Source organism: Sprattus sprattus (genome assembly GCF_963457725.1).
Source record: "Sprattus sprattus genome assembly, chromosome: 4".
NCBI lineage: Eukaryota > Metazoa > Chordata > Actinopteri > Clupeiformes > Clupeidae > Sprattus > Sprattus sprattus.
In genome coordinates this window covers 9,171,198-9,195,347 of record NC_137923.1, presented here as the reverse complement: position 1 = coordinate 9,195,347, position 24,150 = coordinate 9,171,198, and the positions used below count along the sequence as shown (strand labels likewise).

Genomic DNA, 24,150 nt, shown 5'->3' with positions numbered 1-24,150 from the left:
ACATTTGTTCAGTTAAAGGCACCCAGTGCAACTTTCGAGGCTTAAAAATAACCATTCAATTTCTAGTCTTTTTTTACACGTAGTAAGTTTCAATAACTCCATACCATTACATACCGACATTCAAGCAGCAAAGATGAGACGTTGTTGTGTGGTGAGAACTGATAGAAAATCGATAACAACAACAATCGCCGCCATTTTCTTTATTTTTTTAACCTGCAATAAATAAAGCAGGCTTCCAGTCAATGGAAAAATGGCTTCTCCCCACCGGCGATTGTTGTTGTTTACGATTTTCTATCAGTTCTCACCACACAACAACGTCTCATCGTTGCTCCTTGAATGTCGATATGTAATGGTATGGCGTTAATGAAACTTACTACGTCTAAAAAATAGTAGAAATTGAATGTTTATTTTTCATTGAATGTTTACATAAAGTTGCACTGGGTGCCTTTAAAACAATAATAACTTGAGGATGTTATAAGCAGTTTTTTTTAACGAAACATTCAGAATTGAATTATAATGGCGACAGAATATAAAGGAACATTTTTTTTTTTTCAAAACACAAGAGTACCCAAACATTTGGGTGATACGCTGCTACCAGCTTGTTTGGAGTGTAAAGTTTAGAATTTAGCTGGTTGACAAATAGTTAACCCTTCATACAGCATCTTTATTGCAGTGACATGCTGAACTATAAGAGAGACCTATCGTCATTTAATGTATATATAATCATTCAAATAATGTGTCCTTCCTAACTTACCATAGAACTACTGATTCAATAGGATCATGTTAACCCCACACACCTCAGAAACAGAGTGAAAACATCAAAAGAACAGACATTGCCATTTTACAGTGGAAACAGCAAATGGCCAATGAAAGTGCTGACTTTATCGCTATTATCAAAAATCCAGGTGTTTGCGAAAAGCTGTATGTACACGTGGTCTCCCTTCTCTAGCTGCAGGTTCATCCCACTGTTTGCGGTCTCATGGCGATTCCCTGCAGCATGATTGAACGCTGTCACCTGGTGATGGCCGTTCTTCATTAGTCTGAGACCCATGGCCCTGATGGAGTGATTATGACCAGAGAAGCTGAAGTAGTAGACTCCTTTCACTGGTGCAGTGAAGATACCTGTGACCATCAGAACAGCACATGATGGATAATCCAAAACAAGGCTGCATCTTTATTACGTTGCTTATCTCAGTCAGGTGCTAACTGGCAACAATTTGTAGTACATATACCTGTATGTGGGTTGTAGGCATTCCCAGCATTGGCAAAAACGTGCTTGTAAACCAGGGTAATGTCATGGTTATATGGACCCAGATTTCCATAGTTTCCCAGTGAGGCTCCAAACGCTACTTGCTCTGAAACACAAAGTAACACATGCATGCTTTGGACACTTCAGGTCAAGTCAGAATAGCTCTGTAGTGTACTTGTCTACTTATTACCATATGTTGCAATGATAAAGCTGTGTTAATATGTGTGGCATTCATGAAACCATTTTGCCAAAACTGTTATATTTTACCTATTTTACCAGTAACTGTTGTGCCAGGTGTAAATAGGGCCATTTATAAAGCTGTGTTACGTAATATGCCTATTTTGCTAAAACTGTTATATTTTTTTATACTAGTAAATGTTGTGTTTACCTGTCCTCCTCTGATCCTCGATTAGGCTCCTGACAAAGCTCCTCAAGGCGTCATTCAGCTCTGTGTCCTCGCCATCCCTTCTCTCTCTCACACTCGCCTCTTTGGCCTCGCTGCCCTTCTGTAGGGCACGGGTCTCCAGGACGTCTCCACGCTCACCCAGGCCCTGTGCCCTACACGGAGAGCAGAGCAGCAGCAGCAGCAACACAGACAGAGCACTCTTCATCATCATGGACACCTTAGATGGGTTTCCACTCATGAGTTCTCATCCCAGCCTTATATACAGTCCTGTCAGAGAATTCAGGAAACAAAACTAGGCCATGGTTTTGCAAACCAGTTATTTGATTGATTGAGATTAGAAAGCAGTATGCTGCCAGTCAGGCTCAGTTTAGAGGCTGATAAATACTAAGGATCTCACCCAGATCCCTTTCTCACCCCATGATCCTTGCTAACGAGAGATCCATGTGATATCTTGAAAGCACTTGAAAAGATTACGTTTTGAATATATCATGAATCTATTGAATTTCATCTAGTTAAAGCTCTTCATAAACCTTCCGTTGCCTACCTCACATACCTCCTGAAGGGACCGGTCATTTGAGATTCATAGTTAATAAGGATATGCCATAGTCAAAAATTCAATCTTATTTATACCTAGTATAAATATTACTTTTATTTGTATCTAACTAGCATGCCAGCATTTCCTGGCATCATTATACTTGGTCTTGACCTGGGAGAGAGGTGTGATATTGCTCTCACCTTCCCCCTCCAGGTCGAGACAAAGGGGCCTTGTCCCAATGGCCTATTTGAATAGATGGTAACACCCCTTAACATCAGTGTATAAAACTCACTATCTCACAAAGGATAGGCAGATATGCTTGGGTGAAGCTCTGGTCGAGTGGAACTTCAAGTCTCTGTCTCCCAGTGGTTGGCCGCCTTTGTTCAAGACTGGGTCTCATAATACATGGTATAAAACTAATTACCATCACTCCTTCAAAACCTAAACTCCCTCCCTTTTCATGGGGTCATCATAAGCAGGTCGACTGACACTACTTGTCATCACCCTCACCATAATGGATCCCAGGGCCTTCCCGAATGTTGGACCCAAACTCCGTTACTCACTTCCTCCTCACATCCATGCACTGCACTGTACTCACAACAGCACTTAAAACTCTCCTTTTAAAACTAGGATATTCACTCTAACAGCATCAGCTACATTTTAGTTTACAATTTGATTAAAAGTCATTGCTGAACAATGCTACTACTTACTGTTTATTCTAATTGTTGACTATCGCATTTTCCTTTATTTTTCCAATAATTTTATCTCTTGTATCAATACCATGAACACTTTTCCCAAACACTTAACACAGTGGGCTTTACAGACACACACATACGCATATCATGTTAACCTTTGGTACAAAATGCACAACCACCACCAAGACACAACACATGCTGCTGTAACATTGGCACATGCTCTCTCAGAGTTCAATTACCTAAAAAAAACAGTTTTTCTCAATTACGTATTTAACAATGGATAACAAAATTCAAACTACAGCTATCAGTATCAACCTATGCAACCATCACTTCAACTTTTGTGCAGCACCCTCACAGTGTTGACTGTTTTACCACTGACAACATACTACAATTTGGGTTTTGTACTGAGCACTCTCACTTCGGGACTATACTGTCATAAAGTAGTTGAAATCGGAAAATTTGTATACGTAAAATGTTGTAGTTCTGCTTTTTTATTGCTAAATACTGTAAACAATATTCTAAGCAAGGAGCTGACAACACCATTGATTTACATTCTTTTCTCCTTTGTATAAAATGACAAAGATTCTGACAATTTATTTTTTATTGCAGTAATTTTTCCACATTACATGTATACTTTAAGAAGTAAAAGTGACAGGTTTCAATATATAGTATAAAGGTCAAATCTGTACTGCAGTGAACATTCTCCCCCTACCGCCAGTGTGTTGATTCTGTAAAAATAGTGTGATAGGCTGTAAATACTGTAAATATACAGTAATCAGAATTCTACCTCATATGTTGTAAATTACTTTAGTGAAACTACATTACTACATTGTATTGTGGCAACCAGTGTTGGGAAAGTTCACTTTCAACATGAACTATTTCAGTTCATAGTTCACAAATTTTAAAATGAACTAGTTCAGTTCATAGTTCATAATTCAAAATTTTGAACTAAGTTCACAGCTCCAAAAAATGAACTAGTTCAGTTCTTTTTTTCAATATGTTGCGAGCTAAAAAAAAATCTAAATCTCTATATGTCTGCAATACCGCTTTCGGCCTCTACGCAACTTGGCACTCTTACACTTGCCAGGCATTCAGTTAAAGAGAGCAAACGCAGCGATTGGAAACAGGACTGTTAAATGTGTGTTTTTCACCTGGAAGTCTCTAGAAATTTGGCACCTTATTGAACGAAATTTAAAAGAGTGAACGTGCCGTTCACAGACACCAGAATGAACGAGTTCATAGTATCGTTCATCAGGCAATAATACAGAACGTTCAGTTCACGTTCACCAAAATTATGAACGAGTTCATGAACTTTCGTTTAATGAACGCGTTCAGGTACAACACTGGTGGCAACACACTTTACAAAAGTATAGAAATGGATGTTGGAGGTGCAAATACAGTGCGGAACGTACGAGCAATTGATGCCACATTATAACGGCTCAGTTTGGCTGAACCCTTTGGCCAGCCTCTCTCATAGAGAGGTCATGATTGACTACGTGATCAAGGACTGTTGCCCTAATTTCATAAGTGCATCTTACACGAATGCCACGTTCCCTGACAGGGGCCCCTCTACCTGTACCACAGCCTCTTCCTTGTCCTCGTCCTAGTCCTTGCTGAGGTTGTTGGTGGCGGCCTCCTCGATCCATGCTTGGTATCAACTTCAATCTATTGACCTCTTTTAGTGGTTGAGAACTACTTGATTAGTTGTGCACAGAGTTCACACAGGTGCTGACGATATTTAGAATATACAGAGCAGTTTCAGTAGGCTGCTACCAAGTGTCTGCAATGTGTTGACAAGGTAATTCAATTAGGTTTCTTGTCTTTCTCTGAGAAGTGTGTTTACTGTTTTGAAAAGTGTGTTAAAACTCAAAGAAATGTGTTTGAAAGCAATGATAAAATAATAGTTAACCAATTCGCCAGAGAAGACTCTTGCTGTGCAAAAAGGTATGAGCATAAGATTAAGTTGACCCATGATTCTCTAAATGTGTGTAAGCAATCGAGAAAAACTGTAGTGCAAAGGGAATGTAACAAACAGATTAGACACATGTTAAGATGCTGGTGTACTTTATTGAGTAAATAATGTCTTCATGATTTCTTTTGATACATTTGTTCAGTTCAAACAACATTAACTTGAGGATGTTATACATAGTTTTTTTTTATAACGAAACGTTCAGAATTTCATTATAATGGCAACAGAATATAAAGATTTTTTTTTTCAGAACACAAGTTTACCCAAACATTTTGGTGATACATTGCTACAAGCTTGTTTGGATTGTAAAGTATGAAATTTAGCTGGTTTACAAATAGTTAATCCCTCATACAGCACCTTTATTGCAGTGACATGCTGAACTATAAGAGAGGCCTTTCGTCTGTAATCATTCAAATCATTTATCCTTACTGACTTACCATAGAACTACTGATTCAATGAGATAATTTAACCCCACACACCAGAAACAGAGTGAAGACATCAAAAGAACAGACATTGCCATTTTACTGTGGAAACAGCAAAAAGCCAATGAAAGTGCTGTGGTGATTGCCACTATCAACAATCCAGGTGTGTGCCCTAAGCCGCATGTACACATGGTCTCCCTTCTCTAGCTGCACGTTCATCGCATTGGTTGAGGTCTCATAGGGATGAACGGAAGCATGATTGTACACTGTCATAATCTGATGGCCATTCTTCATTAGTCTGAGACCCATTGACCTGCTGGAGCGATTATGACCAGAGAAGCTGAAGTAGTAGACTCCTTTCACTGGTGCAGTGAAGATACCTGTGACCATCAGAACAGCACATAATGCATAATCCAAAACAGGGCTGCATCTTAATTACATTGTTAATCTCCGTCAGGTGCTAATTGGCAACAAATTGTAATACATATACCTGTATGCGGGTTGTAGGCATTCCCAGCATTGGCAAAAACGACCTTGTAAACCAGGGTAATCTCAATGCTATATGGACCCCGATTTCCACCAGGTCCCAGCGCTGCTCCAAACGCTACTTGCTCTGAAACACAAAGTAACACATGAATGCTTTGGACACTTCAGATCAAGTCAGAATAGCTGTACATGTTTACGTATTACCATATGTTGTAAAGATAAAGCTGTGTTAATCTGGCATTCAATAAACCATTTAGCTAAAACTGGATGTTTCCACGCTTACCCAGGTGATGTCCCCCACACAGAGAGCAGAACAGCAGCAGCAGCAACACAGACAGAGCACTCTTCATCATCATGGACGCCTGAGATGGGTTTTCACTCAGGAGTTCTCATCCTAGCCTTATATACAGTCCTGTCAGAGAATTCAGGAAACAAAACTAGGCCCATTTGTTTGCAAACCGGTTGTTTGATTGATTGAGATAAGAAAGCAGTATGCTAGCCAAGCATAAAGGTAGAATGGCGCTTCCTAATTTAAAGGATTATTTTTATGCAGCTCAATTTTGACCCCTGTTTTGCTGGTGTGATGATAAGTACATATCTAGATGGAAGGAAATTGAGACCAATGTAGAAGATTATCATATAAGATCGGTCTTGGGTGAAAAAGGGCTTCCCCCTATCCTTAAAAGTAAAATAGACTTTGAGTACATTGGAGTTCTGGTTTAACTTTATTAGACAATCTAAGCTAAGGAAAGACCAGAAGGTGCTAAGGTGGATAGCCTTTGACACACAATTTAAACCAGGAGATAATGATGATACATTTAAGCATTGGACAACAAGGGGTATTACGGGAATAGGCACAGTAATTGAAAATAAGGAGCTACAGAGTTTCCAAATATTAAAAGACAAATGTACCCTTCAAAATAAGGATCTATTTAGATATACAATTTAGAGATTATTACAATAAAGAAGTGAAGAATGAAAATACGCAAGAAACGAATTCTGTAATAAATGTCATTTTGAGTGCATATAAGCCTTATAGTAGTTGTACTAGAGTAATATCAAGATTTTATGAGAGTATTGTTGAATGTAGAGGCAAGTCAACACTGTATGTCAAAACAAAGTGGGAGGACGAATTAAAGGTGGAGATCTCTGAGGGGGAATGGTTTGAGATGTGTGAAACCAAACATACCTCCACAAGGTCTCACCTGTGGAGGGTTTTCAATTGGAAAAATTCGATTAGATTAAGAAGAGTAAGAAATCCATATCATACCAGCCTTGTTGGCGACAATGTGGTTCACTGAACGCCAATCACACACACATTTTTTGGAGCTGTGGGGGGGGGGGTTAAGTGTTTTTGGGAAATGGTATATGCTGTACTTATTGCTGTACTAGGGTATGGAATACCTCTGACATGTACCATCTTGTACTTGGGCCACATTACAGCTGATATACTACCAGAGGATCGGTACTTGACCAAGATACTCCTAACAGCAGCTAGGAAAACAATAACCCGGAACTGGTAGTAATCTGATTCTCCTTCCCAGAATCAGTGGATGGACACCATAAAAGAACTTTACACAATGGAGAGGTTAACTCATATGCTAGAGTTGAGGCATGACTTGCTTGTAAAGAGGTGGCAAAAGTGGACACTTAATCTATGTTTACAAGGCACATACTAAAATTTTTTGTAATTTTTATCTACCAATGTACTATCCCACAAGTTGTATGTCTTTATGTTATTTTTTTGTTTTGTTTTGTTTCCTGTCTTTCTTTTCTATTTTTCTTTCTTATTTTCTGTGTTCTATTGTATGCTCTGTAAATTCAATAAAAATGTAAGTGATATAAAAAAAGAAAGCAGTATGCTGCCAGTCAGGCTCAGTGTAGAGGCTGATACATACTAAGGATCTCACCGAGATCATGTTTATGTGCTGCAGTGTCTCAGTGTATTGTTCAAAGCATGCTCACATTCAGTGTTTACTTGTTGACTGTATTTGCTTATTGTACCTGATGTATGGTTCAAGTTAGTTAGCTAATAACATTGATTTAAAGTATCAGCAGTTATTTTAAATGTGTGCTGTGTATTAAATCTACATATACTTACTGCTGTTAGAAAAAAAAGTGTGTAATATTAAACATCACTGTAATCAAATTTCAGATCACAAAGGTGCTGACTGGCCGTGTCAGGGGGACAGCTCTATGGGTGACCTCCATTGGTAACAAGGTTGGTTAGATCCTGACCAGTGTCGTGACAGTGCAGGAGGGGCTGGGACTTGACAGGATGGAGTGATGGAGCAGTTCCGCCAAGCAGTTGTTCCACCCCCAGTCCTGCTATACATGGACTGTGGCCGCTGCGTGAGTGAGGGGGCTAGCAAGCTGCAGACCAGGTACATCTGGCACAGCTGACAGCTGCTTCCTCCTCACAGACCTCCTCCTGCTTCTACCATGCGTCAGCCAGGTGTCCCAGCCTCTCCTGATACTTTCCCTCTGTGCCCTGTCATACATATTCACACTTACATACTGTATATTGTTGTCTTTTCTCACGGGCTGCTATGTTCTCTCTCCCTGTCCAAACGGGATCTCTTCCTGACTACAGGAGGATCAGGCGGTGCATTCTGGCCAATGGGGCTATTATGCAGCTGACCACCCTGCAACTGGTGGACGTGGGCCTCAACAACCTGGTGCAATGTGTGCCAACCATCTGCACCCCCTCCCAGCCAGTACAAGGGCATTATACAGCCCCTTTGTAGAGGCTGTTCCCAAGGAGCAGTGGTTGGAGGATATATACATTTTTTTTTTTTTTAAATGCATGAAAAATAAATGAAAACATTGGACACTGGCTTAGTGCCCCTCAACCCCTTCCCCTCCCAGTTTCACACTTTCTGTATACAGTTCTGTATATGTTTTATGATATATGTTATTATATATTGGTACCACTTTACAATAAGACTCCATTATAAATGGTTTATACATTGTTTATAAATAGGTTATTAATTAGGTTGTAAACCCTTTGTAAGTCATTAATAAGCTCTTACAGTTTTTATACGTCGATGCAGGCTCACTATTTGGGAAGATCCCCATCTTGGCAACACACTGTCTATCCCTTAACTTGCTCTACTAGCCTAATTGCACACTCCCTACCATTCTTGTATCTGTTACTAGAGATTAAACCCCAGGAGGGGTAAAAAAAACTTTACAATAAGGCTCCATTTTGCCAGTTATAAATGTTTGTAACTGATAACTAGATGATGATGTGTTTCACACTTTACAATAAGGCTCCGTTATGCCAGTTATAAATGTCAGTAACTGATTAATAAAGGGTGATTTGTTGTGTAAATAGTAGTTAGCAGTAACTTGATCTTGGATGGATGGATACTTTATTAATCCAGAGTAATTATTATTATTATTGTAAAGTTGTACCATTATATTAAATATATATTATGCTATAGTTGTTGTTGTTTACTTGGTTATTGCAAATAAATAATTCTCCTTTATTCTTGAAACAATTAAACAATTAAAGTACCTCACACATAACTGTACATGAACTTGCATTGACATATTCAATGTAGATTTATACATTTCTCACAAATAATGTAGATTTATAAATTTCTCACAAATATACAGTAAATTATAAGTAATATGCAAACAAATTGTGATTTCCAAATTGAACTTTGCAGTAAACAATGCACACCTAAAGTTCTGCTAACGGTGGGACTCAAACCGGGAAGCTTGGGGTCAACTCTTCTCTCATAAATGCATATATGTATTGAAATATTCAATGTAGAATTATCCATATCTCACTAATATAAGGTTAATAAAAGGTAATATGGAAAATAAATTGTGATTTCCAATAATGAAAATGAGCTTTGCATTAAATTATGCAAACCTCAATTTCTGCCAACGGTGGGACTCGAACCAGAAACCTCTGCTCTCATAGTAATGCATAGAAAAACAGGAGTTTAATGTTTAAAAAATGATTTATGATGTACATAATGGAGGATTAGGCCATACAAAATCCCTTCCTTCTTTTTTCTCTAATTTTCCCTCTTTTCTTTTCACCCCTTCTTCACCCCCTTTTCCTTTCTTCCCCCCTCATGGTGAGCGAGTGTGCCCCGGCTTGAAATCATCTTCAAATGCGATATCACATTAAATCTATTTTCCTGCCCTTAGTTTAACCCTTGCATAGAGAAGCACAGGTAGACAACCAGAGACAAGTTATAGAGATAAGAACACCAGCAGGGGTGTGAGAAACTCAATCAAATGGAACCATTTGGAAGAGTTCTGGAATGTTCACAATCTAACAACAACTAACCATCCAAAGATTTCCATCCTGACAAGATTGTTGTCAGTTCCCAGGCCTCTGTGGCATGTGAACGACTCTCTAGTACAGCAGGGCATATTTTTTCTACAAAAAAAGGCAGAATAGGGTCAAAGAATTTTGAAAACCAGCTCTTGTTGAAATTGAACAAAAGGTTCTGTTAATGCGAAGTTGTTGAAAGGGCTCTGAATGGCACTTTTACTGCCATGTTCTTGCCATTTTTTGCACTAACCTTTGGCTGCCTGACCAATGGTCAAAATGTGGTCTTAATTTAAATATCACATTCTAAGATCTGCTTTGTTCTGACCAGTTTCACAATTGTTTTTCATGTTCCATGTTTCCATTTTTTACACTTTTACAATTTAATATACAGCCGCGGAAAAAATTAAGAGACCACTTCAAAATTATCAGTTTCTCTGGTTTTACTATTTATTGTTATGTGTTAAAGTAAAATGTACATTTTTGTTTTATTCTATAACCTACTGGCAACATTCCTACCAAATTTCAAATAAAAATATTGTCATTTAGATCATTTATTTGCAGAAAAATGACAATTGGTCAAAATAGCAAAAAAGATGCAGTGTCTTCAGATCTCGAATAATGCAAAGAAAACAAGCTCATATTCATTTTTAAACTACACAATACTAATGCTTTAACTTAGGAAGAGTTCAGAAATCAATATTTGGTGGAATAACCTTGATTTAAAATCACAACGTTCATGTGTCTTGGCATGCTCTCCACCAGTCTTTCACATTGCCGTTGGGTGACTTTATGCTACTCCTGGCGCAAGAATTCAAGCAGCTCGGCTTCTTTTCATGGCTTGTGACCATCCATCTTCCTCTTGATCACATTTCAGAGGTTTTTTATGGGATTCAGGTCTCGAAACTGGGCTGGCCATGACAGGGTCCTGATCTGGTGGTACTCCATCCACACCTTTACTGGCCTGGCTGTGTGGCATGGAGCATTGCCCTGCTGGAAAAAACACTTCTCAGAGTTGGGGAACATTGTCAGAGCAAAAGGAAGCAAGTTTTTCTTCCGGGACAACGTTGTACTTTGCCTGGCTGAGGTTTGTAAAAGACCATAAGGATTGAACCAAAGTGGACTGGAGGGTCTTCTAGTTCGTCTTCTCTGATGAGTCCAATTTTCAGCTTTGCCCAACACATGGTCGTCTGATGGTTAGACGGAGACCTGGAGAGGCCTACAAGCCACAGAGTCTTGCACCTACTGTGAAATTGGACTCATCAGAGAAGACGAACTTAGAAGAACCTCCAGTCCGCTTTTTTCAATCCTTATGGTCTTTTACAAACCTCAGCCAGGCAAAGTACAACGTTGTCCCGGAAGAAAAACTTGCTTCCTTTTGCTCTGACAATGTTCTCCAACTCTGAGAAGTGTTTTTTCCAGCAGGGCAATGCTCCATGCCACACAGCCAGGCCAGTAAAGGTGTGGATGGAGTACCACCAGATTAGGACCCTGTCATGGCCAGCCCAATTTCGAGACCTGAATCCCATAAAAAACCTCTGAAATGTGATCAAGAGGAAGATAGATGGTCACAAGCCATGAAAAGAAGCCGAGCTGCTTGAATTCTTGCGCCAGGAGTAGCATAAAGTCACCCAACGGCAATGTGAAAGACTGGTGGAGAGCATGCCAAGACACATGAAAGTTGTGATTTTAAATCAAGGTTATTCCACCAAATATTGATTTCTGAACTCTTCCTAAGTTAAAGCATTAGTATTGTGTAGTTTAAAAATGAATATGAGCTTGTTTTCTTTGCATTATTCGAGATCTGAAGACACTGCATCTTTTTTGCTATTTTGACCAATTGTCATTTTTCTGCAAATAAATGATCTAAATGACAGTATTTTTATTTGAAATTTGGTAGGAATGTTGCCAGTAGGTTATAGAATAAAACAAAAATGTACATTTTACTTAAACACATACAAATAAATAGTAAAACCAGAGAAACTGATAATTTTGAAGTGGTCTCTTAATTTTTTCTGCGGCTGTATATTTAAAGATATAACATGTTGTCTTCATTGGTTCGGCTTAATGGTTCATTTTTTAGATAATTCCTGGTAGATAACTTGTCATCCGCAGAATTGTAAGATAGAGTGTGAAAAGTATTACAGAGGGTAAGCACAATACATACACCAACCTTTCCAATAAACAAATGTTGTTGCTTATAATAATTACTAGTAGTGACTTCTGTAGAGGCATAAGGATTACCAGTAGCTATATCTGCATTCTGTATCAAAATGGCACAGCCCTAGACATTAAGGGTGGCTTTACACGACAACGCTCCCGGGTGAAACCGACAAAATATTTTATCAGATGTGCCTTTTGTTTAGATGGCGACAGCGTTTTTGGGGCTTAAAAACGCAAAAAAATGAACCCACCCTCCAGAGTGGAAATCTTAAAAACGCTCCACCGTCGCGTTCCCGTCTAAAGGGTTGAAAACGCAAAAGTGTGCTCTGAGCTGCTCACGCTGGCTATCCTCGCATACGCGTTGACATCATATCCATGTGCATACAGCCAAACAACAACAAACATGTCGGATTATTTCCATCAGTCGGAGATTCAAGCTGCTTTGATATCTATCCAGGAGTCATTTCAGCAAATTAGCCGAGTAATCACAGATAAAACAGAACAGAGAAGGCGCATTAATTACACTAGGTCTCGAAGCTTGTCTGTTCTATCCCTTGTAGCCTACGTCGCTTTGGCCAAAGGCGTTTGCTAAATGACTAAATGTAAATGTACACGAACACTGCAAATGTAAGTGAATGAATAAATAAATAAGCACCCAATCGCGTTAAAATAGCCATAGTGGAATAGAATGGACACATATACATCCTGCAGTAGGTACCTCCACGTCTGCACCGTTAAGTTCAATTTCACACACTTTTGCGTCACCGTCTGCATGCAGATTTCCACCCAAAGACTCTCGTCTAAACGCGAAATAAAAAGTGGGAACGCAACGCCACTTTTGCGGTTTGCGTTCAGATCGTTGTCGTGTAAAGCTAGCCTAAGAGACAACCCATTGCGTGAGTACTTTTACTTTTAAAGTAAATTTAAAATTGAGTACTTTTTACTTTTTACTTAAGTAGGATTGTTGATGTAGTACTTTTACTTTTACTTTTTCTTTCGTTTTCCTGGGTACTTGTACTTTGTACTAAACTTCAGTACTTCTTCCACCACTGTCTTTGTAGGTAAAAGCTAACAGACTTTCCTTCCACACCCCAACAACAATCAGGAATATGGCAGAGTAAATCATACATGTATCAGGATGAGCATGCCTGCATACATGTGGTTAATGTATACAGCAAACACGTAATAAATGTACACTCTACATGCAAACATAACATTGCATATAATGTTACTTACAAAATTGTTGGGAAGGTGGGGAGGGAGCTTTCAAGTATTGTAGAACAGCTTGATTGGTATACAGTGTGCTCTTAAGTTCCCTATCGCAGTTGGGACTGCAATGTGATTGACGGGAAAAAGGCAGCGTTGTCCGGAAATATCCCTCCGGCGTGTGCGCTCTGTGCCGCAGGTAGCCGTAGCCGTCGGGTAGCCGTTGGGTCTTCCTGCTCTTCCCCAGCGTGCTCAGTGGCCCCAGTCGCGGTGACTGCGGAGGCCGCTGAGCCGCTGTCTCAGCTCGACGTCCAGCTTGACGAGTTGGACGTCGACGCCGGAGGAGGGAGTCTGCTGGATGATTCGTTCGAGGTCAACTAGGACGAGGACACAGACATGGTGATGGGTCACGCGCCGAGGGCTACGAAGCCCACGGCACTCTCCCGGAACCTGGGTCACCAGCTACACGAGGTAGCGGTGAGGGCGGCGAGCCGGCTTGGTCTCCCCCTCCCCCCTCCGCCCAACGTGCGTTCTGCATTGTTGGACGGAGAGTACTATGGTGACCCACCCCAGCCAGCTTCCTCAAACATCCCCTTCTTTGAAGAGGTTCACGAGGAGTTGGAGACCTCATGGGCTGCGCCGTATTCAGGGTGCGCTCCGGTCCCGGGGTTTGCGGAGTACCTCCGCGTTGACCGCCCGAAAGAGAAGGGCTACCTCTCCTTTCCGCCGGTGGAGGACACCATTGCAAGGTATCTCTCCCCTGCTTCCCCCACGATGAGACTTGGCCAGAAACCCGTGCTACCCACCAAGAGCGCTCGACACATGGCGGTTCTGGCCGAGAAGGCTTACTTGGCTGTGGGGCAGTCCACCTGTTCCACGAACACGGCGGCGCAGCTCCAACGTTATCAAGCTAAGCTCCTCACGGAGCTCGCAGCTCGTCTGGGGGACGACAAGACGGTGGAGGAGTTACGGAGAGCAACGGATTTGTCTCTCCGCCTCACCAGATGCTCGTCGCAAGGGCTGGGGCGAGTCATGGGGGCTTCTGTGGCGACACCTGTGGCTCTCCCTGTCCAAGCTTTCTGACAGGGAGAAAGCACCACTCCTTCACGCTCCAGTCAGCGTCAAGAGCGTGTTCTGAGATGCGGTGGGGGCCATGAACGACAAGTTCGAGGCTGAGCAGAAGAGCCGTGAGGCTTTTCAGTCGTGGATGCCTCGGTCGAGTAGCTCAGAGCCGATGTCCTCTTCAGGACAGACCACACCGGCACAGGGCGTGAAACGGAGTGGGTTCCGATCCCCAGCTCCTCCAGCTAAGGTGGCCGCGCGCCGCGGCTGGAACAAGAACCCGGTCCGGCCGCCGGCCCAGCCTGCTAAGCCACAGCAGCAACAGCAGCAGTCAGCGGCTCAGACAAGCTCCGGGGCCACGCATAAACCCACACGACGTGGTACGAGAGGGCGAGGCAGACCGCAGGTGCCCTGATGTTCATCGCCCCGTGAAACGATAGGGTGGGGAGGTGGTGTGCCCGCCACCACCTGGGAAAGTAAACACGACGACAATGTTCCCACAGACACAAGACAAGCTTGCTTTTCCCCTCCCGCGATGCACCTGTTGCATTCGCAAAACCAATGTTTTATTCAAACCAAGAGGGGGAAACCCCAGATCTCACCCTCCTCCCTAGGAGTGGGGTCAGATCAAGGTTTAGACAGATTGGTGATGTGCGGCTTAGTAGCCGACAAATTCAATATAAGCCCCAGGCTGGCAGACTGCGTTTTGAGCTGGCGCGCATGCGCAGTCTCGCCCTGGGTGCTGAAAATGATTTCAAGGGGTAACACTCTTCAGTTCGCCAGGCCTACGCCCAGGTTTACGAGTGTAATTCAATCACGGGTGCCACGAGATCGCGCACATTTCCTTCAACAGGAGATAGATGCGTGAAAAGGGCTATAAGCGTAGTGTCGCCAGAGAATGCAAGATCAGGACATTACAGCAAATATTTCCTCGTCCCCATGAAGGACGGGAATTATCGTCCTATATTAGATCTACGTATACTGAACAAGTCTCTCATGCCGCTGAAGTTCAAAATGTTAACTCCACGCCGGCTGATTCAGTTCATAAAGCCGAACGATTGGCTCATCACGTTAGATCTCAAGGATGCGTACTTCAATGTTCAGATTCATCCCAGACACCGCAGGCATCTGAGATTCGCGTTAGGCGGAGTAGCATACCAGTTCCACGCACTTCCATTCGGTCTCTCCCTAGCTCCGAGAGTATTCACAAAGTGCATAGAGGCTGCCATCGCTCCATTGAGAAAAATAGGCATTCGCTTATTCAACTACCTGGACGATTGGCTTCTCGCTTCTCGCTCAGAAGCAGAGGCGGGGCGGGAGTGCCATCTTGTGGTGGCACACCTGTACCGCCTCGGATTTGTTCTGAACAAAGAGAAAAGCTTGCTGCGTCCTCAGCAGACAGTAAACTCTGTTTCAATGACGTTGTGTCTGTTGTCAGCACGAATAGATGTTATAAGGGAATGCGTGCAGATGTTCAGACTAGGACAGAAGGTCTCATCCCTTCGCTGTCAGAAGCTCTTGGGATTGATGGCAGCCGCAGCAGTGGCACGCCCCCTCGGGATGCTTCAGGTGCGTCCATTCCAGTCCGTGGTATCTGTCATTGAAACTCGACTCCGCCAGAGACAAGTTTCGCTTGATCACGGTGGATCGCAGATGCTGGCAGGCCTTGGCCGTATGGCGATCCCTGCATTTCCTCTCGGAAGCGGTTCCACTGGGTGCAGTAGTGAGCCACGTTATCGTCACCACAGACGCCTCCACTACAGGCTGGGGTGCGAGATTTGGCTTCGGTTTTACAGGGCACAGGTGGATCTGTTCACGAACATAGAAAACGTCTGCTGCCCTCTGTGGTTTTCGCTGGGAGGCGACAACCCTCCGTTAGGCGTGGACGCGCTGAGCCAGCCATGGCCCAACATGCGTCTTTACGCATTCCCTCTGATTCCTCTGCTTCATCAGGTAATCCGCAGAGTGGAAGAGGAGGGTTTGGAGTTGATATTAGTGGCGCCCCATTGGCTCAATCGGCCTTGGTTGGCGGATCTAATCAGACTGTCAGTGCAGCCTCCGTGGGAGCTCCCTCTGCGCAGGGATCTCCTCTCACAGGCTCACGGGATGGTTTGGCACCCCAGGCCGGAGCTGTGGCAGCTCAGGGCCTGGCTCCTGAGAGGAACAGGCTCTTAGCGTCAGGCCTGTCGGATTCTGTAGTGAATACTATACAGAGCGCTTGGGCGACGTCTACCCGATCTCTGTATACGCTCAAGTGGCGCATGTTCGAGCGATGGTGCGCTGCGCGTCAGCACGACCCTATTGATTGTGCCTTGGGCATCATCTTAGAATTCTTGCAACAATTGTTTGATGAAGGAGAAGCTGCTTCTACTATCAAAGTGTATTTAGCAGCTATTTCCGCCTGCCATATTGGCATTAACGGCAAATCTCCGGGTAATCATCCATTGGCTTCAAGCTTTATGGCTGGAATTTGCTAGTGGTGTTACGGGCGCTCCCGGGTCCTCCGTTCGAACCCCTAGAAACGGTGGACTTAAAGTCTGCTTCTTTGAAGACCGCGCTGCTCCTGGCACTAGTGTCAGCGAAGCGCGTTGGTGACATGCAAGCGCTGTCTGTCAGCCCATCGTGCATTCAGTTTTCGATTGCCGGGGACAGGGTAGTATTGCGGCCTAACGCAGCATATACACCCAAAGTAGTGACAACTCCGTTTCGTAACCAGGTCATTGAGTTGGCTGTATTCTCGCCCCATCCAGTGGAGGAGGAGCGCTTGCACAAGCTCTGCCCAGTGCGCGCTCTACACTTTTATGTAGAGCGCACAAGTTTATTCAGGCAATCGGATCAGTTATTCGTATGCTTTGGTGCAAGCGCCAAAGGCAAACCCCTGGCAAAGTCGAGCCTCTCCCGGTGGCTGGTGGAGGATATCACTTTGTCCTATAAAAGTTTGTCATTGGAACCCCCGGAGAAGCTTCGTGCGCATTCTACTCGTGGGGTTTCGTCATCCTGGGCCCTGTTTAAGGGTGTGTCAGTGGATGACATTTGCAAAGCTGCAAGCTGGAGCTCTCGCCACACCTTTATTAATTACTACATGTTGGATGTGGCGGAGCCCGGTTTCCTGCAGAGCGTGTTGCAGGCGAGTGATCTGTGATCATATGCAACATGCAATGTTTTATTCACTGCATGACTGTCTCCCTTTATGGACTAAAGGCGGACGGTGCAGATGGGTGTAAGTATTCATAAGCATGGGACCGGTGGTCCCGTTTCTCTTATATTGAATTCATTCCCATTATGAGACACACTGCCGCCGCCGCATGAACCTCTATGAGGGCAAGGCGAATGGGTTGGCGTGTGTATATGTATATTGGCCGACTGTGTTGCACGCGGGATTAGACACGGCCCCGTCAATCACATCACATTCCCAACTGCGATAGGGTACATCTCGGTTATAGATATAACCTCGGTTCCCTGAGTTAGGGACCAGATGTGATAAGGTTGCGTGCACAGTGCGTGTGTTTCTTCTGGAGGCTCAAAGGCTCAGAGTCTTCAGAGGTGGAGCGGCATAGTCACCTTCAATATATAGGCACCTGAGGGGGTGGGCTCATGGTTGGTGATTTGCCGCAATTCGGCCTTCCGGCGTGAATAGAAAGTACTTTGATTGGTCAATGAACAGGTAATTTCCCGTCAATCACATCTGGTCCCTAACTCAGGGAGCCGAGGTTATATCTATAACCGAGATGGTTTCTATTGCAAATGTATGAATGTATCATGCATGTATTGAAATTCTTCTAGTCAATTTACTGACTATGTTAAATATGTGATAAATCTAAGACATGTCTCTCACCTTAAGGTTTATGCCTTTTGTTATTTCTGTGTTACAGTGCACTCCATCCAACAGTATGAAAGTAAGTGTGACATCAGTACGCAGAACTAAACTCTGTGTACCAAACACGGGCTGGGGTTTTGTCTTCTGTCATTCAATGGTTCTAAAGCTGAAATGAATCGTAATTTCTGTGTATAAAAAGCACGTAGCTGTTTTCTCCGTAATCAGAGGAAGTTTATGGGTAGCTTAACCTATGGTGGTGGTGGTGACTGTTCATGTCCCTTGCCAGTGTGACCAATGTGTATTCACACACTTTGCTCATGATGGGTGAGGGGTGAAGCATTCCACTACTAAAAATTCCCACCACACCGCTAGGTATATGGAAATACAAATAGCTACCAATGTACAATGGCTCCCTATAACACAACTAATTAGTGTGCTTGCCCGAAGGGAAGCACAGTATTGTTATCGTCAAGTTTTCTTTATTTATTCTCCCCGTTTTTCTTGCAGCTAACTACTCCTCGCCCGATTGAGCTAGAGACGCCATTCAAACACCAAAACGTCCGGCCCGATCCGGTGCAGGTTGCTATGACTTTTCGTGGCGGTACTCCTTGCCACTCCTTTTTTATTCCTCTTTTTCATCCCCTTTTTTCTCCATAGACTTGCATGGCAGAACTCTGTGCATTATGACATCACAATAGGCTCATTAAACTGGCTTGCACCTGTGCTTCTCACTGACACCTCCGCCAAATCCAAGGAACCGCATTTTCTCTGTCCCTCTCAATTCAACTTTGAAAAAGAATAAGAGGAACCGTATTTCTCTTTCCCTCTCAATTCAACTTTGAGAAAGAATAAGAGTAACTACAGTTTCTAACCTAGCTACCGTATTTCCACTTCGTTAAGGTGAGTTGAATGGCAGCATTTTCAGTGTACTTTCAGTCTACTGAAATTTTAATGGAAACTGATAGTTAGCCGTAGCAGCTAACATATACATTAACGTTACGTTAACGTTGGAGACACCATTTTCCTTAATTCAAGTTGTGAAGTAAACCTTTGAAGTAATTCATGAATTTAGTTGTGTGGATATAGTGAGCTAAGGCTTGTATTCCCACAACGGTAACGTTAGCTATCCTAGCTGTGTTAAGCAGAGCTATCCTAGCTGTGTTAAGCAGCTGTAACATCTGAGTACGGGGCTAAAGGCTAACTAACACTACGTAACGGGAGTATCCACTGGCAGTTTCAGCTAGCCGTAACGGGGGATCATTTTCCTTAATTCAAGTTGTTAAGTAAACCTGTGAAGTAATTCATGAATTTAGTTGTGTGGATATAGTGAGCTAAGGCTTGTATTCCTACTACGGTAACGTGAGCTACCCTAGCTGTGCGGGGCTATGCAAAAGTTGCTTATACTGAAAGAATGGTTAACTTGTTGTGGCCGATAGCGTGAGTTAACATTAACCCGTGTCCTGGGAGTAATGATTCATGAGAGACCTTGAACCATTAGGTTACCTGAAAAACGTTTGAGGATGTACCTGGACACAGCGTAGCTATTGTAGTGTGCTCAGTTTTCGAAAACTAGACTGAAACTAAGAAGGATAACTATGACTAAATGTGACTAAAACTAATATGCATTTTTGTCTTAAGACTGAATCTAAAATAGCTGCCAAAATGAACACTGATAGGGGACCCCTTAATCTGCAACTCATGGTTGCTCTAATCAGATGTACTAACTAGGCTTATAAGAGAAGACTAACTTTTTATGCCAACGAACACACTAAACCCTTTCACAATAAACAAGCAAACATGAGAGAAAAACAGAGCAAGCACACTCTCGCAGTTCGTTCACGAAACGCATTCTAGTTACCTTTGAAATCGTATTAATGACAGGTTAAGCTCTTCATAAACCTTCCGCTGCCTACCTCACATACCTCCTTCAAAACCTGAACTCCCTCCTGTTCCCTGCAGTCATCATAAGCAGGTCGACTGACACTACTTGTCATCACCCTTACCACAATGGATGCCAGGGCCTTCCTGTGTGTTTGACTCAAACTCCGTTACTCACTTCCTCCTCACATCCATGCACTGCACTGTACTCACAACAGCACTTAAAACTCTAATTTTAAAACTAGCATACTCAATCTAACAGCATCAGCTACATTTTAGTTTACAATTTTGATTAAAGTCATTGCTGAACAATGCTCCTACTTACTTATTTTAATTGTTGACTCTCGCATGTTCCTTTATTTGATCTAATGTCATACAGTATATAGGTGGCCTTGAGTGTCACGAAAGGCGGCATTAAATGAAATGTTTTATTATTATTATTATTATTATTAATAATGCTTCAGGAAGTGGCAAATTGCTGCATAGGCCTACTGTTGCTTTAAGAAAAGAGGTAAAGATCAGTTAAGACAATAGAGCATGCTTACTGCACAGCCATCTGAGGTGCCAAAACTGAAGGACTCAGTCTGTGCTTTTGCTGCTGCTCTGCTCTACCGTCTGTTTGGGGCACAGAGGACGAGTGAAGGAGGAGACAACCAGGAGACCAGCGTCCTCCAACAAGCAGGTGGTGCAGGAGGGGGAGAAGTGAGTGAGGAAATGCCTTGGCAGCTCTGTCTACATTTTGGGATTTTATCCCAGGAATACAAGAACCAGCACAAGAGGTCCTGATGCACTTACTATGGGCCATGTAACCAACTTGGTCTTGGACCTCTGGTCCTGACCATTCAGCCGGAATTCAGTGTAAATGCTCTTGGTTAAGCCTTGTTTAAGCCTAGCCAAGTACAGTGTAAGTTCGAGCTCCAGGTTTGGCCAACAGTAGTTACTGTGCCGCTGACTGGGTGGTGATGGAGCTGTGTGACCCGAGGCAGACTGAGGGTCTTTCCTCGTGAGTCCAGATAATGCACAATATAACAGTTATCTATAGTTTGCCAGAACACCGTGGGTCAAAATCACTGTACCACCCAAAGGGAGACTATTCAAATGAACAAACATGACAAAAAAATCATCTTCTATTGCAGTATCACACTAAATACATTTTCCTGCCCTTAGTTTAACCCTTGCATAGAGAAGCACAGGTAGAAAACCAGAGACAAATGATAGAGATAAGAACACCAGCAGGGGTGTGAGAAACTCAACCAAATGGAACAATTTGGAAGAGTTCTGGAATGTTCACAATCTAACAACAGCTAACCATCCAAAGATTTCCATCCTGACAAGATTGTTGTCAGTTCCCAAGCTTCCAGCCAGTCCTCCAGGCCCAGATAATACAGGTCTGACAGGTTTCCTTGGTAGGATTTATTTGTACTCACCATTTCCTGTTCCATTTGAAATATATGTATAAGTCTAAGTACTTCTTATTAACAGCAAGACCAAATGATGGCAGACACACACATCTTACTGAGCTACGTATGTAGGTAAAAGCTAACAGACTTGCCTTCCAAACCCCAACAACAGCACAGTTGTCACTGATGAACTTGAAATGTGGTAAATGTACACTATACATACAAACATAACATTGTATATAATGTTACATACAAAATTGGTGGGGAGGTGGGGAGAGATCTTTCAACTATTGTAGAACAGCTTGGTGGGTATACAGTGTAATCGTACGTTTTCTATTACAAATGTAAGTCAATTAATGGAACAAAAAACCATGCCGATTTTGGCAATTATTTACATTGGAGGAAAATGCTTGCACAGAGTATGGGGTAGAATAAGTGTATGCCAGTGTGGTGGGGGTGAGTAGGTGTAGTGAGGGTTTTGATAAGTAGATCAGCTGGAGAGACTGCAAAGACTACAGCATTATCCCACAGCAAAGACTTTTTTTCACATTCCTGGTCTCTGTATATGGGAAACAAACAAAGTGGCCTGGACCGAGCCCTACTCTAGTCCAGCCAATCAAAAATGTTGCTTCAGTAGCCCTTAAGGGAGGGCGGTATTCGATTGGCTTTTCACGATCATTTGCCAGAATCAAAGATTCTGTCAGTGCTTTCCTACTTTTTAAATGTTATTATTATTATTATTCTTACTTTATTAAAGGTTGTTTTTAACTATGTTTCTAACTATGTTTTTAGCTATGTTTTTAACTTTGTTTTTAACAATTTTTTTGTAAACTATATTTGTAAACTATGTTTGTAAACTACGTTTTAACTATGTTATTAAACTTTGTTTTTAACATTTTTTTTTAACTATGTGTTTAACTACGTCTTTAAGCTATATGTTGTTAAGCTATGTTTTTAAGCTGTGTTTTTTTTAACTATGTTCTTAACTATGTTTTATTATAGGTTTTTAAGCTGTGTTTTTAAGCTATGTATTTTTTAAACTTTGTTTTAAAACTAGGTTTTAAACTTTATTTTTAAGCTATGTTTTTAAACTATGTTTTTTAAGCTGTGTTTTTAAATTATGTTTTTTAACTATGTTTTCAACTATGTTCTTAACTATGTTTTATTATAGGCTGTTTTAACTATGTTTTTAACTATGTTTTTACTCTAGCACTCTGAGATTCATGTGAATGTAGAGTGTGCTTTAAATTAAGCAAATGTATTTATTTATTCAATACCAGGACAATATGCCTGAAATAGTGTCACAAATGTGTGATTAATCACTCACATCCGGCACTTTGGCAAACTGCTCTCCCAGCCCGTTACAAGATCTTAGTCCCAGCAAACTGAAATGTTTCCTGCTGTATGAGATGAGCACTGTTGGTATGTGTGACTGTAGATGAGAAGCAGATGGCAGAAAGAAACACTGTGGTTATTGAGATCAGGAGTTCCTTTCTTTGACCATAAGGAAATGAAAATGAATGCAAAGGGAATGTAACAAACAGATTAGACACATGTTAAGATGCTAGTGTAATTTATTGAGTAAAGAATGTCTTCATGATTTCTTTTGATACATTTGTTCAGTTCAAACAACAATAACTTGAGGATGTTATACACAGTTTTTTTTATGAAACATTCAGCATTTCATTATAATGGCGAAAGAATACAAACACTTTTTTTTCAAAACACAAGTCTACACAAACATGTTGGTGATACATTGCTACCAGCTTGTTTGGAGTGTAAAGTATGACATTTAGATGGTTGACAAATAGTTAACCCTTCAAACAGCACCTTTATTTTAGTGACATTCTAAACTATAAGAGAAGCCTATCGTCTGTAATCATTCAAATAATTAATCCTTACTGACTTAGACCATAGAACAACTTATTCAACAATAAGATCATGTTAACCCCACACACCAGAAACAGAGTGAAGACATCCAAAGAACAGACGTTGCCGTTTTACAGTGGAAACAGCAAATGGCCAATGAAAGTGCTGTGGTCATTGGCATTATCATAAATCCAGGTGTTTGCCCTAAGCCGCATGTACACGTGGTCTCCCTTCTCTAGCTGCAGGTTCATCCCATTGGTTGCTGTCTCAAAGCGATTACCTGCAGCATGATTGAACACTGTCACCATCTGTTGGCCATTCTTCATTAGTCTGAGACCCATGGGCCTTCTCGAGATATTATGACCAGAGAAGCTGAAGTAGTAGACTCCTTTCACTGGTGCAGTGAAGATACCTGTGACCATCAGAACAGCACATAATTCATAATCCAAAACAGGGCTGCATCTTTATTACATTGCTAATTTCAGTCAGGTGTTAACTGGCAACAAATTGTAATACATATACCTGTTGCTGGGTTGTAGGCATTCGCAGCATTGGCAAAAACGTCCTTGTAAACCAGGGTAATCTCAGTGTTATATGGACCCTGAATTCCATTAGGTCCCAGTGATGCTCCAAATGCTACTTGCTCTGAAACACATAGTAGCACATGCATGCTTTGGGCACTTCAGATCAAGTCAGAAT

The 24,150-nt window shown here is 42.1% G+C and overlaps 1 protein-coding gene across 1 annotated transcript; it reads right to left on the bottom strand.

Annotated features, from left to right (window-relative positions):
• Positions 1-841: 841 nt before the first annotated feature.
• On the bottom strand, positions 842-6,118 carry LOC308363340 (complement C1q tumor necrosis factor-related protein 4-like; the record flags this gene model as incomplete). Its single annotated transcript, XM_080836152.1, has 6 exons — positions 842-1,122; positions 1,233-1,355; positions 1,638-1,807; positions 5,464-5,656; positions 5,767-5,889; positions 6,046-6,118. The coding sequence occupies 6 exons, from the start codon at positions 6,116-6,118 to the stop codon at positions 842-844; spliced, it is 963 nt and encodes a 320-aa protein (XP_080692278.1).
• Positions 6,119-24,150: the final 18,032 nt, after the last annotated feature.